This window comes from Gopherus evgoodei, chromosome 1 (assembly GCF_007399415.2).
Source record: "Gopherus evgoodei ecotype Sinaloan lineage chromosome 1, rGopEvg1_v1.p, whole genome shotgun sequence".
Lineage (NCBI taxonomy): Eukaryota > Metazoa > Chordata > Testudines > Testudinidae > Gopherus > Gopherus evgoodei.
This window is the reverse complement of record NC_044322.1, coordinates 20,402,837-20,415,895: the sequence shown is the minus strand read 5'-3', so window position 1 is coordinate 20,415,895 and position 13,059 is coordinate 20,402,837. Positions and strand designations below refer to the sequence as shown.

Genomic DNA, 13,059 nt, shown 5'->3' with positions numbered 1-13,059 from the left:
TGAAACAGCCTTTCCTTCATTGTGTGAATTGCTACTGCTGTGCTGATGATCTCACAAACACTTCCCTTTCCTCCTCAAGAGAGAAAAAAAAAAACCCAGGAAGAGTTGAAAAGGGAGGGGAACACACAAGAAGGAAACACAAAGTTGAAACAGTTGAAGACAAAGAGGTACACAGCCTGGAAACCTTGTTCATAAAGAAGTATGATTTACGCTTGAGAACAACCCAGACTAGGAAGAGTCTTTCATAGCTGGGGACACTAGATATCTCAGTGAGGGTCAACTTTTTGTGTCTGTGCCAATAATTGACATCCACTGCAGGGACCAATGAGTGTGTGATCTCAGTCCAGTTCCAAGTGAACAGATATTCAGCAGAAATATCAAACATTGGAGATGGAAAGCGAATTAAGCTATCTGCCCCTGGAGGTGGCTCAAGATGAGGCACTTTGGTGACTAAACTCCACTATTCACAAGCCCAGAATTCATACAAAAGACATTTGTATGGCAAGATGAAGCTTGCTCTATATATTTGAAAACTTCAGTTCTCATTCTTAAATGAGTAGAATGAATTCACCTGAAGAGCCACATTTCATATGCATTCAAGGAGAAGCAGCATCCTTTAATGTGCCTGCCATCTACAGTAACAGAAGATCTAATGAGCAATACTAAGAATGAAAGAGAAAAAGATAGGTATCTGGGACACCCATTTGTACAAATTGAGTATATCTGACCCATTGGAAGAAGAATTTAATTGTTTGATAAAACACTGAGGAATTTTGGAGGGGGTGTGAGATGAGATTTAGGGGGATAAGATGAAGAGTAAGGAGGGCACCAAGCCAATTTGTCTTAAATCTTTTCCATTTTCAGGATTTCTCTTTAAATCCCATTTTTAATTCCTTCCAGCTTCCTGTCCACTTGTCCAATAACAGCTTTTAGTGGGTTAATTATCTTCTTCTTGGTGTTTTAAAAATATACACTGTAATACAATTTTGTTTGCTTTAGTAATACTCTTCATCCTTCATAGACCACTGAAGAGCAACTGTGGGCCTGGATCATGTCCTAATGAATGGAAGTTTTGCAATTGAAGTCAATGGGAGCAGGATCAGTGCCTCTGCAGGCTACAAACTAATCAGCAGTAAGTTTGTGACTTCAGTTATCAGAAAGTCATGTGCAGCAAACACTTCGTTTTTGTACCTCTTCTGTCAGATTATACACCAATTTGTAGAGAAGGGGGCTGCAGTCAACTCTTAAAGTGTAGTTGCCTGAAAACCAAACAAAGACAGGGAAATCTTTTTTTTAAGTGGCTTTGACTCCCTGCTGATAGACCAAACCCTGCTGTTCTCACCTGGGCAAAGCTCTCATTGACTCCAAGAGGAGTTTTAGCTAAGTAAGAACTGCAGGTCTTGGCACAAAGCACTAACAAATACAGACTGTCTAGTTAGATTTACAATATATAAAGCACGTCTCCTAAACTCATCTTTGTCACAGATTCCAAATACAAAACATAAAAATTAGACCTGCCGTTGAGCCTCAAGCTCAACCCCACACCCCCGCTCTCCCTTCAAATTATACACACTCTCAGCACACATACCAGCCCCATTTGGTTTTTTCCTGTGTGAACAGATGCACCTTACAATGTGCCCTAAAAATCAGCAAATCTATGCTGTTGTGGATTGGGAGGAGGGAAAGCAAGTTCCAGGGTGGAAGTCCCCTCACAGAAGAAATGTGCCAGCAGCTGCTTTTCTCCTATAATGAGGGATTCAGCTTCTGTCTTATAATGAATACCTTGGCTGGCTGCAACTATAGCAGTGAGACACTAGGAGAGAGACCAGCTCTTAAATAAGCGACCCCCAGGCCATTTAGAGCTTTATATGTAAAAATTAAAAACAGTAGTGCTCTGCAATCTGCACTGGCTGCCTGTCATTTGCTCTCCACAAAATGCAGGTGTCTGCTCCTGCATTCTGCACCACCGTTAGTTTGCAAGTTGATTTAAGTCGAGATAGAACACTCTACAGCAAGCCAGTGTTCAGGTGACAAAGGCATACATTATTGCAGCAAGGTCCACAGCCAAAAGAAACTGTCACTATCTTCTAATCAGACAAAAGTGCAAAACAGCCTTCCTAGAAAATGTTGGATGATCATCTAACATCAGCTGATAGAGACTCCAGTAATACCCACAGACTGTAAATTCTAGCAACAAATGGTGGGTACACAGGGATAAATAAGAACTCTGCCACATCTGATAGTTTTTGTTAGAACTGTTAGCAAGTTTTGATAATATTTTAGAGCAGTGTATTGTTTCTGGCTGAACAAACGAATGAAATTCACATTAAAACTAATCAGACAATGACAGTAATGTAATAATGGAAAAGAACACTGGGTTACATTAGCTAGCATAGCCAAGGAGTTTGTATATTTAGCAATTGGTAATTAGATGCAAGGTAACGTTCTCAAAGGACACCAACCAGTTTCTGGGTGAAAGGACAATGAATAAGATAAATGTGCTGTACTGTATTTGGCACAGTGCAGAATGTACTGTGATGTACTAACTGATTCCTCCAAGGAACAGAGATGCTATCGCACCATTGGGGATTCAAAGGCCTGGAGTCAAGGGAAAGATGACTAATGTACTTAAAACAGTGCACTGAAGCGTGGCACCAGTTTTGTTTATTATAGGTTTCACAATGCTTTACTTTCATATTTTGCTTTGATATGTAAACAAAGGCATCACTGCATAATCAAGATTTGGAAGCAAATTGGCACTGCAACAGCATGCTGGCTCCAAATCGTCTCCAATAGCTGTGTTACAATACACACTGCGAAAATGAAGTAGGGATAAAGCTGCTATTTCAGCAGCAAGATCTTCTGTAGGCATGAAATATAGGCTAAAAGTCTGATCTACTTTTTACACAGCATGCAGGCTGTGTAGTTGAAGGAACAGCTCTGATTTCCACCCCGTCCCCAATTCTTACTGAGCATTTAGAAAGCAGGTTTTGTTTTTGTTTTTTTCTTTCCAGTCATTGGGTGATGAAGAGAATTCTCTGCTGACCAAAACAAAACTGAACTATTAAACATTCATGGTGAAACCTACTTCACTCATGCAAAGAAACCAGAGTAATTGGGTTTTACATGGACAAAGTGTAGATAAAATGTGGCACCCTTTAACAAACTGAGGCTGCGGTGCAGCACAGCACCCGCTCTCCACGGCTGCTACCCTGGGGATGGAAGCATAGCTGCAGACCCAACAATAATCACTGGTGTCGCTGACCACTGGGATGTGATGGGGTATTGATGTCATCACCCTGATTTAGATCACGTGGCTGGGGGTCTGCATATAAAGTCCAGTTTCTTAGCAGCATTCCTGTGTGTCAGACCCTTAATATGCCCTCTGCAGGACCTGAGTGGTGTGGTATGGCCAGCTGAACCATGCAGCTGTGGATTATTTCCCCTCTGGGCCACTCTCAACCTCCTCTTGTTGCTGGCACGGGGACCCCACCCCGGCGCACACAGCGTACAGGCTGCCTATGCAACATCTCTGCACAGACAGAACACTGAGCATAGCTCACGGCAGGGTCTGTGGCAGCAGGTTATATGGGTTCAGGGTGTCCAAGCACCAGGAATATTCAAGGCTGGGGGCTGCGCTCCACCAATATTTGGACCTGGGCTTCTTTCCCCCTCCTCCACACCCCCCACCCTCGCCTCGGAGCTTCCCTGCCTGAGAAAAAATCCAGCCCATGCCTCTCTCCCTTGCTTGTGCTGCGGGCTGCCTGCCGCTGCTTCGGCCTAAGGCTATAGAGAGCAGCGGTTGGCAGACTGTTGGAGCACCTTGGGAGGGGGGGAGGGGGGGGAGAGAGAGGAGGCGGGGAGGAGGCATGCACGTGCTTGGGATGGGAACCCTCTCTCTCGTCCCCTAGCACCCAGCTGGAGGAGACGCCAAGGGGAGTTCCAGCCAGGAAATGGACATCTGGAGTGGACCTCACTCATCTGAGCAGCTACTGGGGCTTCGGTGAGGTTTGACCCTGTGATCCACCCTCTCCACGTCCCCGCAGCTCCCACTCCTGCCCAATGCTGGGCAAGGGGCAGCCCTATCCCCAGTGAGACAAGGGTGAGGGACAGCAGGATGCAGAAGGGGAGGAAGGAAGCCACATGTGCTGGCAGTCCCTCCACCCCAGCACCCACGTACCCACCCACCACAGGCGAGATGAGGGAAGGGGGCTTCCTAGACCTGAGCAGCTGGGGATTGGGTGAATTTTGAGACACTCTACCCCCCCCCCCAGCCACCACCTTGCAGTCCCCACTCCTGCCGCACACTGGGCAAGGGGCAGCCCCATCCCTCATCCCCAGTGAGGCTACGGTGAGGGGCAGCAGCAGGGGAGGCCACATGTGATGGCAACCCCCTCCCCCCAGCCCCCGGTACCCACCATAGGGGAGGTGAGTGGGCTTTCTGGACCTGAGCGAGGCCCTAGGAGCATGGGCAGTGACTGTGGTGCAGAGTGAGGGTGCTGCCAGGGTGGGGGTGGGGAAGAGGAGAAGTCCCTCCCTTGGAGCTTGCTGCTGCCAGTGGCGGGGGGGGGGCCGGTCCTCTCTGGCCCTAGCCCTGTGGCAGCCTGTCTGCACCCCAAATTCCCTATCCCCAGCCCTGCCCCACCCCAGAGCCTGCGCCCCCAGCACCCCAACCCTGAGCTCCCTCCTGCACTGGGAACCCCTCATCTCCAGCCCCACCTCAGAGCCCTCATCTGAGGGGAAAAATGTGCAACTTAAATTTGGTGGTCGGTTTGCAGTATCATTGTGTTTAGCACAATACTTGATTATTTTACACCCTTTAAAGTATATAACTAGTCGTATACAGGTGTTACGAAGTGGGAATGTTCTTAATGGTTTCTCTGTGGGTGCCTCAGTTTCCCCTATGCATTTCTCAAGGATCTAAATGGTGGGATAAGGAGGTGTGATTGTTGTAGACCCCTAGAGGGCCAGTGTGATGCCGTCTGCACAGAGAATGGCCAAAACTCTGTCTCCGGGCAACTGATGGCTTAGGCCGCTCTCCTACAAGGTGCAAACTGAAGGTGTTGGAGAACAAAGAGATCAGGTGGCCTCCTAATGCCTGGAAAAGAGACAAAGGCCAGAGGAGGGAGTATCAGTGCCTGTGAGGACTTCTGGGAAGTGCATGGTGTGGAAGGGGATGCTGGGATGCTTTGGAACTACTCCATACAAAGCCAGTCAGGACTCTGGGGGAGCCTCCTCTCTCTGAGCATACTGTCTCCAGGGCAGGAAGCTTACATCTTCCCGGGTCTGACCTCGGAGCATTCAGCATGCCCTTCCACACTGTGCACTTTCCGCAGCGAGTCTGCCCAGGCAGGTCCTGGAGCAACCAGAGGTCCCTGCACCCCAACTCTGCATTCAGACGTGACTCTCAGCCAGCCGGTAAAACAGAAGGTTTATTAGATGACAGAAACACAGTCGAAAACAGAGCTTGTAGTTACAGAAAACAGGACCCCTCAGTCAGGTCCATCTTTGGGGGTGGGGAGCCCAGACCCAAGTTCTGGGCCTCTCCCCATTTCCCCAGCCAGCTCCAAACTGACAGTCCCTCCTCTGGCCTTTGTCTCTCTTCTGGACAAGGAGGCCACCTGATCTCTTTGTCCCCAACACCTTCAGCTGGCACCTTGCAGGGGAAACTGAGGCACCCACACAGTATTCAGAGAAAACATTAAGAACATTCCCACTTTGTCACAACAGGTGCAACAAAATATAATACCATATAATGAAGCAGGCAAGTGCTGCTTCTGACTTTCCACTTTTAATTGACCCCTGTAATCTTGTGGTGCTGATGTGTTGTAGCTTAAATTTTATATTGGCTTACAGGGTGGGAGCGGGGAAGGGGGGCATCACCATTTTGGGCACCACCAAAAATTATACAAACCTGCCCCCATGGACAGCAGGGTGAACTCCATTCCCAGTGAACTCAAAGCTTAAAGTGATAATGTGAGTTGTCTTGTGATACTACAATACAATGTACCATGAGACGTTACACCATAACTCCACTGAGTAAAAGGAGTCAGTCTGGTACAGTGAACATTGTCTTCCATAAACTACATAGCAAACTGGATATCAAAGCAAATGTAGCAATTAAACAGATTAAAATCCAAGTTAAACTGCTGAACTCATTAAAATATCAGTATTAAATGCTGAACTTTTCAGGAGACATATTTAAGGTATATTTATATATCACCTGCCTTTGGCATAAAGATATGTCCCCAAGTACATAGCTCATGATGGTGCTATTTACCAGGGGAAAATAGTATGAGAACCGAGTTGGATTCTCTCTCCTCTCTACTCTAAACTTGCCTCTGCCCTGTGCATTCTCAATATCCTGTTATGTACCTTGCATCACAAATCTTTGAGGCAGTAACAAATATGCAGCAAAATGTTAACCTACATCTAGAAAGCCAATAGACTTAAAACAAATTTTTATACATACCTTCTATAGAAGAATCTGTGTTGATGTAAGCAACGGCCCGTTCCTGAAGAACTTTAGCATTCTCCTGTAGTTGTGAAAAGGGAAACATGTTTACTTTACTGATAATATGTGATCATGTAATGTTGCAATATTAATACTATAAAAAACAGAGAGGTTCTGGACTAGTCGAAGTGAGAAGTACTATGTAAATGCCTAACTATATTAATGAATAAGATTGGCCAGTGGTCAGGGAGCACGAAATTCAGCAGTGCTAGATATGGTGTATTTAAAGTTGATCTTCAAGCCATTCATGAAATATTAGAGGTACCAGCTGCAGCTCCATCAGAAAGAAGATGGCGTGCTGAGGTGGCATTATAAGAATTGCCTGGTGTCACTACAGGCCAGAATTAAGCCTGTATGGGTGCCTTTATTGTGCATTTCCATGGCTTGACATGTCTGGATTTCTTTCAAGATTAAGATTAATTCTGAATTTTGTGGGTTTGCAACACTTGGTTTTGGGATAATTACAATATCCCTCTTCTGTGTCTTACCCTGAATTACTGATATGGGCTCTCAGGCTTAACTCCATTTTAACTAGAGCTGTTGAAATTTAGAATTTCTGTTCCATAGGAAACTCTTACATTAAAAAAAAAATAAAAAATCTGAATAGGAATGAAAAGACAAAATGTTGATGTTTCACCAGAAAAAATGTGTTTCAAGTAAATCAAAATGTTTCATTCTGATTTTGACTATTTACATGTCACTATTTTTATTTTACAAATTGGTAATTGGTTTTGAAATTGGTATTCTGACTGTAAGTGGTGATTTGGTACTCAATATTCTAAATCGGTTTTATAATCAGTACTTGGCTTTGTCAACTGATATTCTAACTGGTTTCTTTTGGTAATCATTCTATTTGGTAATTTTCTATTGTAAAGTAGTATCATATACAAATGATATAAGAATCAAATGTAAAAATAAATATATGATAAAATAAATGATCTGATGGAGGATTTCCCCAATGTTGTGTGTGCGCATGTGAGAAAGAGAGAGAGGGAGGGAGGGAGAGATAAAGTGTCTGTGTAGAAAGAGAAATAAAGGGGAAGGACTGAGCATGTGTGTGTGTATATACACACACACACACACACACACACACACACACACACATATATATTCACTAGCTTCTTGATCTGAATAAATCACTACATTTATGAACAGATCTTTCCATAACTAGGGGGTACTGATACGTTTTCAGATATTATGTTCACAACCCTCACACAAAGGGTTAATTTTCCTCAAGACAGTGGATGAAAGATTGTCCTGGTAAGTAACTGCAGAGGACCTTTAATGTGAGCATTGACTAGCATCTCTAGAGTCAGAGTCTAATCCAGGATTCAGAGAGAGGGAATAGATGGCACCAAAATGAAGCTAAAAGGCAATGAACTAGAGACACAGGGGCTAAAGTCTGAGAGGTTGTTAGGGTCCAGAGATTCAGTATGGCTCTGCCATTGGGTGAACAATGGATAACTGGGTATTAAATTATCAAACCGAAAGTACCTTAGGACAATGATTCACAAAAAGAAATTCCATTCTACTCCTGTAGAAACAGACATGCTTGATGAGAATTGGTGTTTTTTTAAATGTTTTACATTCACTGGAGCTCAGTCCTGTTATCTATGAGATTTTATGCTTCTTACTACTAGAGTTTAGTTAGGATGAATATTTACTCCACAGAGTTTAGTTTTCCTCAAGTCAACTGGTGTTATACTTTCATTTTGATTTTCTTGTTAGTGATCAAACTTCCTCTGCATTAAGCAACATGGGCAGGCAAGGCTATTTCAGTTGTATATTGGAGAATGTCCTTGTGAAAGAAGTTCAAGAGCAGTGGCAACCTCAAATGTGCCATCAAGTGGGAAAACAGGATTCCTTTGGACATTAGGAATAAACATTTTCCATCTTCATTTGTCACAGTATTTTGTAGTTTTTGGTTTTGTTCCAATGTCACTGCAGGGGGATGGACTAGAAGATAACCTCTGGAGGTCCCTGCCAGTCGTACATTTTTATGATTCTATGCATATAGGCACATCAATCTAAATGCTATACAGCAGCATAAGATAGAATATAGGTTTTTTAATGAAAAATTATTTTCAAACAAAAAAAAATAAAAATGTCTCTAAATAAATTGTTTCAAAATGAAATTTCATCAAAATCAAAATTTTCCCTGCCCACCATTTTTTATTTCAACCAACCAACATTTTCCAATAGAGAAAATTTTCCACGCTAATTTTAACCTCAGTTTGTCAGGGAGTTACGATAAATTTTTATTAAGTCCTATATTTCTTAGTAGGGGTGACCAATCCACTTGCAGCATAAGAACTGAGGCCCAGATTACCTCACTCATGGTGGAACCCCATGAAGAGAGAAGTGGGAGGAAAACTCCATAGATTCCCCACTCTGATGGAGAGATATGAGGAAACTCACAGAGTCAGGCAGTCAGGGCTCCCACAACTGAATTAGCCCTGGGTCCAGCACCCAAACCTCTGGGACTCAGAGGAGGCAAAAGACATCCACAAAAAGATGTCTGGCCCCTCTGACTCTCAATTTGTGGAGGCCATTTTGTTTGTTGATGAAATAGATTTTCAAGCAGGACAGCAACTTACCATACTCTTCCTTAGTGTATTTGATTCACTAAGCCGACAGTCCTGTAGCTTTTAAATCTTATGATGAACGAGTGCACGCAGACCAGCATTAGTTAGTTAGCATTTGTATTAGGGTAGTGTCCAGGAGCTCTCATTAGAACCCTATTGTGCTACAAACAACTGCGCCCTGATCCTACAATGGGCTCTGTATAGACAGACCCCCCTGAATATGCATGGAGCTCCATTAATTTAAATGGGGTCTGTCCACATAGACTCCATAGCAGGATTAGGGCCATAGGCCCACACACTTCATCAGTCATGCTTTTGTACTATTCTTTATTTACCTCAGCCCATTCTGTGGAACCTAATAGTCCAAATTCTTCTGCGTCCCAACTAGCAAAAATAATAGTTCTTTTAGGTCTCCAACCTGTAATCACACAGTTAAATTTGACTTAAAAAGAGAAAAATTCTATTAGAGAAAGATGGTCACAGTTGACTGAGTCACTTAAATAAAAATTAGTACATCATCGAAAATGATGTGTAATATGTATCAGTGAAAATCTGTCACCTCAAATTCTGCAGATCAGCACATCCACTGCAATATTTTTATTGTAAAGGCAAAACTCTCAGAGCACATAATGTTACACAGGCAAGGAGAGCAGAAATTCAACCAAGTCACATCATATGTGATGTTAAGCTCATTGCAGATGTATATGTTTAGGAGCTCCCCCAGTTCCTCACTCACATGCATGTGCACACACATATAAGAAATTGTAATATCTATTATGTGAAATTCAACCCTATGCAGAGGGCAAATAAAGTCTATGCATCTATTTATTGGTAAATTCCACTTAATTTCTCAAAATAGTGTTTTTCATAGACCTTGTGTTTCACCTTCTCCATTTACAATGAATAAGTTACCTTCCATCACCATTTTGCCGAAACTCCGAGCAACTTCTTGAAGAACAGCTGCACCAGTGGTTGGATCAATCCCACCAAATACCCAGGAGTCTCTATGTCCTCCCAGAATAATATATCTGTCTGGAAACAAAGATACAGAATCAGTCTTTAATTCAGAATACACTTGGGGTATCTATAATTCAGTCTTTCCCTTTAACCTCATTCCCAACCTTCCCAAACCACAATGAAAACTAATTTCAGTGTTTTTAAAAAGCCCAGCCTATCAGCCCTACTGATCTTGTTGCAGTTTACAATCTGTCACAAAAATGCTTTTTTAATTTTTTTTCCAGTTTACAACCTTTGTCTCTACACAGCTTTGTTTTAAGAATCTTTTCATCCCTTATCTTGGAACCACTGTTAAAATAAAATTACCCGGCTCTGTCTGCTCAATTATGATTTGACTAATTTTAGACTCTGTGCTCTTGAGATGGAACCCAGAGGCAGAATTCAAATCAGAACACAAAATCAAATACCAACCACCCCAAAGTTTGTGTCCAAGGTTTCAGTTTAAGCCACTATAAAGATACAAGCAGCTGAGAACAAGTGGGGTTCCGCAGGGGTCTGTTTTGGGACCGGTTCTGTTCAATATCTTCATCAACGATTTAGATGTTGGCATAGAAAGTACGCTTATTAAGTTTGCGGATGATACCAAACTGGGAGGGATTGCAACTGCTTTGGAGGACAGGGTCAAAATTCAAAATGATCTGGACAAATTGGAGAAATGGTCTGAGGTAAACAGGATGAAGTTCAATAAAGATAAATGCAAAGTGCTCCACTTAGGAAGGAACAATCAGTTTCACACATACAGAATGGGAAGAGACTGTCTAGGAAGGAGTATGGCAGAAAGAGATCTAGGGGTCATAGTAGACCACAAGCTTAATATGAGTCAACAGTGTGATACTGTTGCAAAAAAAGCAAACGTGATTCTGGGATGCATTAACAGGTGTGTTGTAAACAAGACACGAGAAGTCATTCTTCCGCTTTACTCTGCACTGGTTAGGCCTCAACTGGAGTATTGTGTCCAGTTCTGGGCACCGCATTTCAAGAAAGATGTGGAGAAATTGGAGAGGGTCCAGAGAAGAGCAACAAGAATGATTAAAGGTCTTGAGAACATGACCTATGAAGGAAGGCTGAAGGAATTGGGTTTGTTTAGTTTGGAAAAGAGAAGACTGAGGGGGGACATGATAGCAATTTTCAGGTATCTAAAAGGGTGTCATCAGGAGGAGGGAGAAAACTTGTTCACCTTAGCCTCCAATGATAGAACAAGAAGCAATGGGCTTAAACTGCAGCAAGGGAGATTTAGGTTGGACATTAGGAAAAAGTTCCTAACTGTCAGGGTAGTTAAACACTGGAATAGATTGCCTAGGGAAGTTGTGGAATCTCCATCTCTGGAGATATTTAAGAGTAGGTTAGATAAATGTCTATTAGGGATGGTCTAGACAGTATTTGGTCCTGCCATGAGGGCAGGGGACTGGAATCGATGACCTCTCGAGGTCCCTTCCAGTCCTAGAGTCTATGAGTCTATGAGAAATGTGGATCTAGACCTTGGTTCATATCATGAATCTCCAACATTCAGGATGTTGTGGGAACTAGCACTTTGTTCAGCTCATCATTAGTCCATTATACTTTGTGTTGCACTAGAATATGCTGGTATAAGACTGTATGAAGGATGTGCTAGAGACCCTATAGAAAATGAGATGTCTTGCGCCAGGCTGTCCCAGTGAGCTGTTTATTGTAGCTTTCTCATCTATATACCACTTATAGATCTCTTGGGGGAACATTGTGATGGGAGGGACAAGATGACCTTGTAAGTCTTTTCCAGTTCCAAATTTTATCTGATTATCTCTGAAAAGTTAAACCTCGTGCCACCGAAGAACATCTTCCCCAAATGCAAAAAGCTCACCTGGTTCCTCCGCACCACTGATAGTGCCAATAACATTGTAAATTCGTGTGATTTTGCTGTGAGTGTGGACATGCATTCTGACCTTTCTGAAACAAAAGCAAAATGAAGTAGTTATCCATGACTTGAGGAGGCATTTACTAGGGTTGGAACAGTGATAGATGAACCAATTTTAAACATGTTTTACAAACACATTTAGAACAAGCCCGTGTACCTCTACAATAGCCATTGAAACACTGTAGTGGAATGAGGTTGGATCAGCACCCACAAAAGGGTCGGGTTGTAGCCTATCTCCATGTAGAGGGGATAAATTGTATTTCAGTCCCCCATTTAGTTCCCCAAAATAAACGGAGTTTTTGCAGAGAGGAATGAATAAGGACCAGGTAAGAAAAAATATGTTTAGATATTTACGATTCTCTTGATGGTGAAATTTAAGAAAGTTAATTAAAGGACTAGTTACCATTGTCAAACTATCAAGAAAACACTGACTGAAACTTAAGATATAAAAGTTGAGAATACAGTCCATGTGTACAATGTTATCTTTAAAGCTTTAAGATTATAATCCAGCAACACCGGTCAACCAATTCCCAGTGACTTGAAACCTTATCTCTGTAATAAACTGTTTTACACTCTATGAATGAAAGTACTTATACATGGAAAATGATTATCATTTTACAGGATCTATACCAGGGCTGTGCTAGTTCCTTATTTTTATTTGAAACTGAAGGATGACAAGAAAAATTCCACCAAACACACGAATTCCTAGACTTTCAAAGGTCTTTATGAAATTTGTCACAATGGTTTCAAAGGAAGTCATGCCAATAATATCTCCTTGCAATATTTTTACAACAGGGTAGATTAACAGCAGGCCCACAGATCACACTAAAACCAAAAAGTAATAACTGAAAGTGTATTAAATTTTGACCCAAATGATTGGACGATATTTAATTAAGGGAATGTGCTTTAAAAAATCTCATAAGAACATGCTTCTTTCCTTTGTAGAAATACGATGTGTAAGTCTGATCAAATGGTAACAGTCATTAAAGTTGCATGAAACAACTGAACTGTGAAAACATTTAAATAAATTGAGTATTTCTCCAAGAACATTA

General features: G+C 42.3%; 1 protein-coding gene across 4 annotated transcripts in view; it reads right to left on the bottom strand.

The window, feature by feature from the left end:
- The window catches only part of LOC115649938 (N-acetylated-alpha-linked acidic dipeptidase 2-like), a 53,136-nt gene that overhangs the window by 25,340 nt on the left and 14,737 nt on the right, over positions 1 to 13,059 (bottom strand). For all 4 annotated transcript variants that reach the window (XM_030559135.1, XM_030559165.1, XM_030559144.1 and 1 more), the window contains 5 exons: positions 11,954 to 12,039; positions 10,012 to 10,131; positions 9,435 to 9,517; positions 6,473 to 6,536; positions 1,192 to 1,259 (listed from right to left, as the gene is read on the bottom strand). In XM_030559135.1, the coding sequence (XP_030414995.1) occupies positions 1,192 to 1,259; positions 6,473 to 6,536; positions 9,435 to 9,517; positions 10,012 to 10,131; positions 11,954 to 12,039 (421 nt within the window). The remainder of the gene's footprint in view (positions 1 to 1,191; positions 1,260 to 6,472; positions 6,537 to 9,434; positions 9,518 to 10,011; positions 10,132 to 11,953; positions 12,040 to 13,059) is intronic.